At 53.9% G+C, this 2,623-nt stretch overlaps 1 protein-coding gene across 1 annotated transcript; it reads right to left on the reverse strand.

The window, feature by feature from the left end:
* LOC130035080 (keratin-associated protein 16-1) lies at positions 1-1,368 on the reverse strand. The gene has a single exon (XM_056126560.1). It carries the CDS (start codon positions 1,366-1,368, stop codon positions 1-3), a length of 1,368 nt encoding a protein of 455 aa, XP_055982535.1.
* Between the last annotated feature and the right edge of the window lie 1,255 nt (positions 1,369-2,623).

Consider the following 2,623-nt stretch of genomic DNA (forward strand, 5'->3'; position numbering starts at 1 on the left):
TCAGCTGTTGGTGTTCTTGGGGGCAGCCTTGGGAGCAGCCGGCTGGTTAGATGCAGTGTCACAGGCAGGGGGGCTGGCAGGTTTGGGCTCAGTAGGCTGGCAGGGGCTGACGTCAATGACTTCCCCAACCTTGTCGGGTGTGGAGTCACCACAATCCGGTTGGGTGGGAGTGGAATCCTTGCAATCTGTTTTATAGGTGTCGATACTGGTCACGCGAGAACAGACGGGGCGGTAACAGATAGAAGTGATGCGAGTGGGGGGGCGCAGGATGGAGTAGCACGGGCGGTAGCAGCTGGGACGGTAGGAGATGGATGTCACATAGGGCTGCCTGTAGGTGATGGGTCCTGAGAAGATGGGGCGGCAGATGGGGCGACAGGGAATCGAGGTCGTGCAGGGTGGTCTGCAGGAGCTGGGTATGTAGAAGCTCTTTGCACAAGCTGGTTGGCAGACGGCAGATGCAGAAGACCCTGGACGGCAGCTGAGGGGTTGACTGGAGGAGGGAGGTGAGCAAGGAGCAGGCTCAGAAGACATGGGCCGTTGATAGCGCTTGACTATGTAGCAGGTAGTTGGACACGGACTGGACACACAGATGCTGGCAGCGCAGGAGCTGGGCTCAGGGCAGATGGGCTGGCAGATGCTGGCGATGCAGCAAGAGGGCTCTGGACAAGGGCTGGAGCCACAAGGTGGTTCACAAGGACTCGGAGCACAACAGACAGAGGGCAGGCAGACGGGCTCACAGACCAGAGCCATGCAGGGAGCTGGCTGGCAGACACTGACCTCGGAGCAAGGCGGCTCACAAGGACTGGGATCACAACACACAGCTGGGCAGCTGGTGGCCACCGAGCAGACAGAGGAGCAGATGCTCGGCGAAGGGCACACGGGCTGACAGCAAGCGGGCTCACACAGCATTGGCTGGCAGGGAGTCGGCATAGCGCAGACAGACGGACAGCAGCTGGGCTCACAGATCACTGGCTGGCAGCAGCTGGGCTCGCACATGGGTTTGCAGAGCATGGCCTGGCAGGTTGCGGGCATACAGAGGACCGGCTGGCAGGAAGGGGTCTCGCAGCACACAGGTTGGCAGCAAGCTGGCTCACAGAGGGTAGCCTCACAGCACACGGGTTGGGCACAGCTGCTCACAGAGCAAGCTGGCTCACAGAGCACGGCCTCGCAGCTCACAGGACAGGGAGGCGGACCACATTGCGGGCCACAGCTTGAGGGGTCACAGCTCTCTTCACAAGTCACCAGCTGCCACGTCTGACTCTGGCAGGAACTAGGCAAGCAGATGGGCGCTCCGCAGCTCACGTCTGTAGAGCAGAGAGACATGGCCGGCACCGAGGGGCAGTTTCTTGAACAGCAGCTTGCAGACATGGCGAAGGGGCCTTGGTTTCTTTGCGAGAGTGGAGAGCCTGCTGCCTGCTGCCTGCTGCCTGCCTGGACTGACTGGCCCTTGGAGGCTCTGGCTTTTATACCCCATCCCTGGCCCAGGCTGTATGGGCCCCCCGGCATCTCTTCCTCATTGCTGTTTGGGCCACTGTGCAGAGAAACATCTTATTATGCTGAGCTTCGTTGAACTGAGCACTGTTTATGTCCCCATAAAGGAACTGTTTGTTTATTGACAGGCTAAATTTGGAATCTTAGGAGTTACAGGTCATCTTCGCACAAGCATCCTCACCTCCAAGCCAGGTGTTCTGTGTTTCTAAGCCTCAAGAACAGAGGAGGAAACAAGGAACTCCAGCCACCTTCTAGTCCTCCATGCCAGGTGCTGGATACAACCCACTGTTCCATTCTCAAAGTTTCAGTCTCCTGCAAGCAAATGTGCAGGCCATGCAATGACCACTTGATGTAGTCATATAGGTGTTCTGAGACGGTGCCATATTGTGCACTGGGCAGAGTAGATATCTGGACAGAATTTCAATGATTTTGAATTACAACCAAGTTTTTATACTGAACCACTAGTAGACTCATATGACAGGGATTCCTCTTCCTCCAGGCAGGTGAAGAAAGGAAAGGGAGTTGGTTTGGGGGCCACACTTCACTGTGTTCAACGCTTACTCCTAGGTGTGAACTCAGATTATTTCTGGTGGTATTCAGGGGGCTGACCCTATCTGGTATCTGGGAGAAAATTACTACCTCCATTGTTCCTTCCTCAGCTAAGCCAGTAACAAAATTCCAGACAGAGGTGGCCCTCCTCCCAATGAATTTCTCAGTAACTCAGCTGAAAAAAAGGCGATATAATAGCATGTGTTATGTTGGAGTATCGTCTCTACAAAGAAAACTTCCCTTCTCATCAGCTGCTCCGTGGACTATCTAGTTCATTTCTTCTTGTTCATTTTTGCTTCTTATTTCCCTTGACATTACATAACATCGGCTGCATGGAAAACCAGTGCCTTAACCATTGTAATATCTCTCCAGCCCCAAATGAAAGGGAATTAGAATTAAAAAGCTGGTGACTTACTAAAGATCACTTGTCTTCTAATCTAGGATTCCTTTCATGCCTCCTTACCATCTTATCTGTACAACCTTTCTCAGAAGCCAATGTCAAGGGCTCTGCCCTCACTGTTCTCTTCCACCCTGTTCTTTGAGCAGTCTTAACTCTGGGATCCAGCTCCACTTGTCCCTAGAA

The sequence above is a fragment of the Sorex fumeus genome, unplaced genomic scaffold, assembly GCF_029834395.1.
Source record: "Sorex fumeus unplaced genomic scaffold, SorFum_2.1 ptg000063l, whole genome shotgun sequence".
Lineage (NCBI taxonomy): Eukaryota > Metazoa > Chordata > Mammalia > Eulipotyphla > Soricidae > Sorex > Sorex fumeus.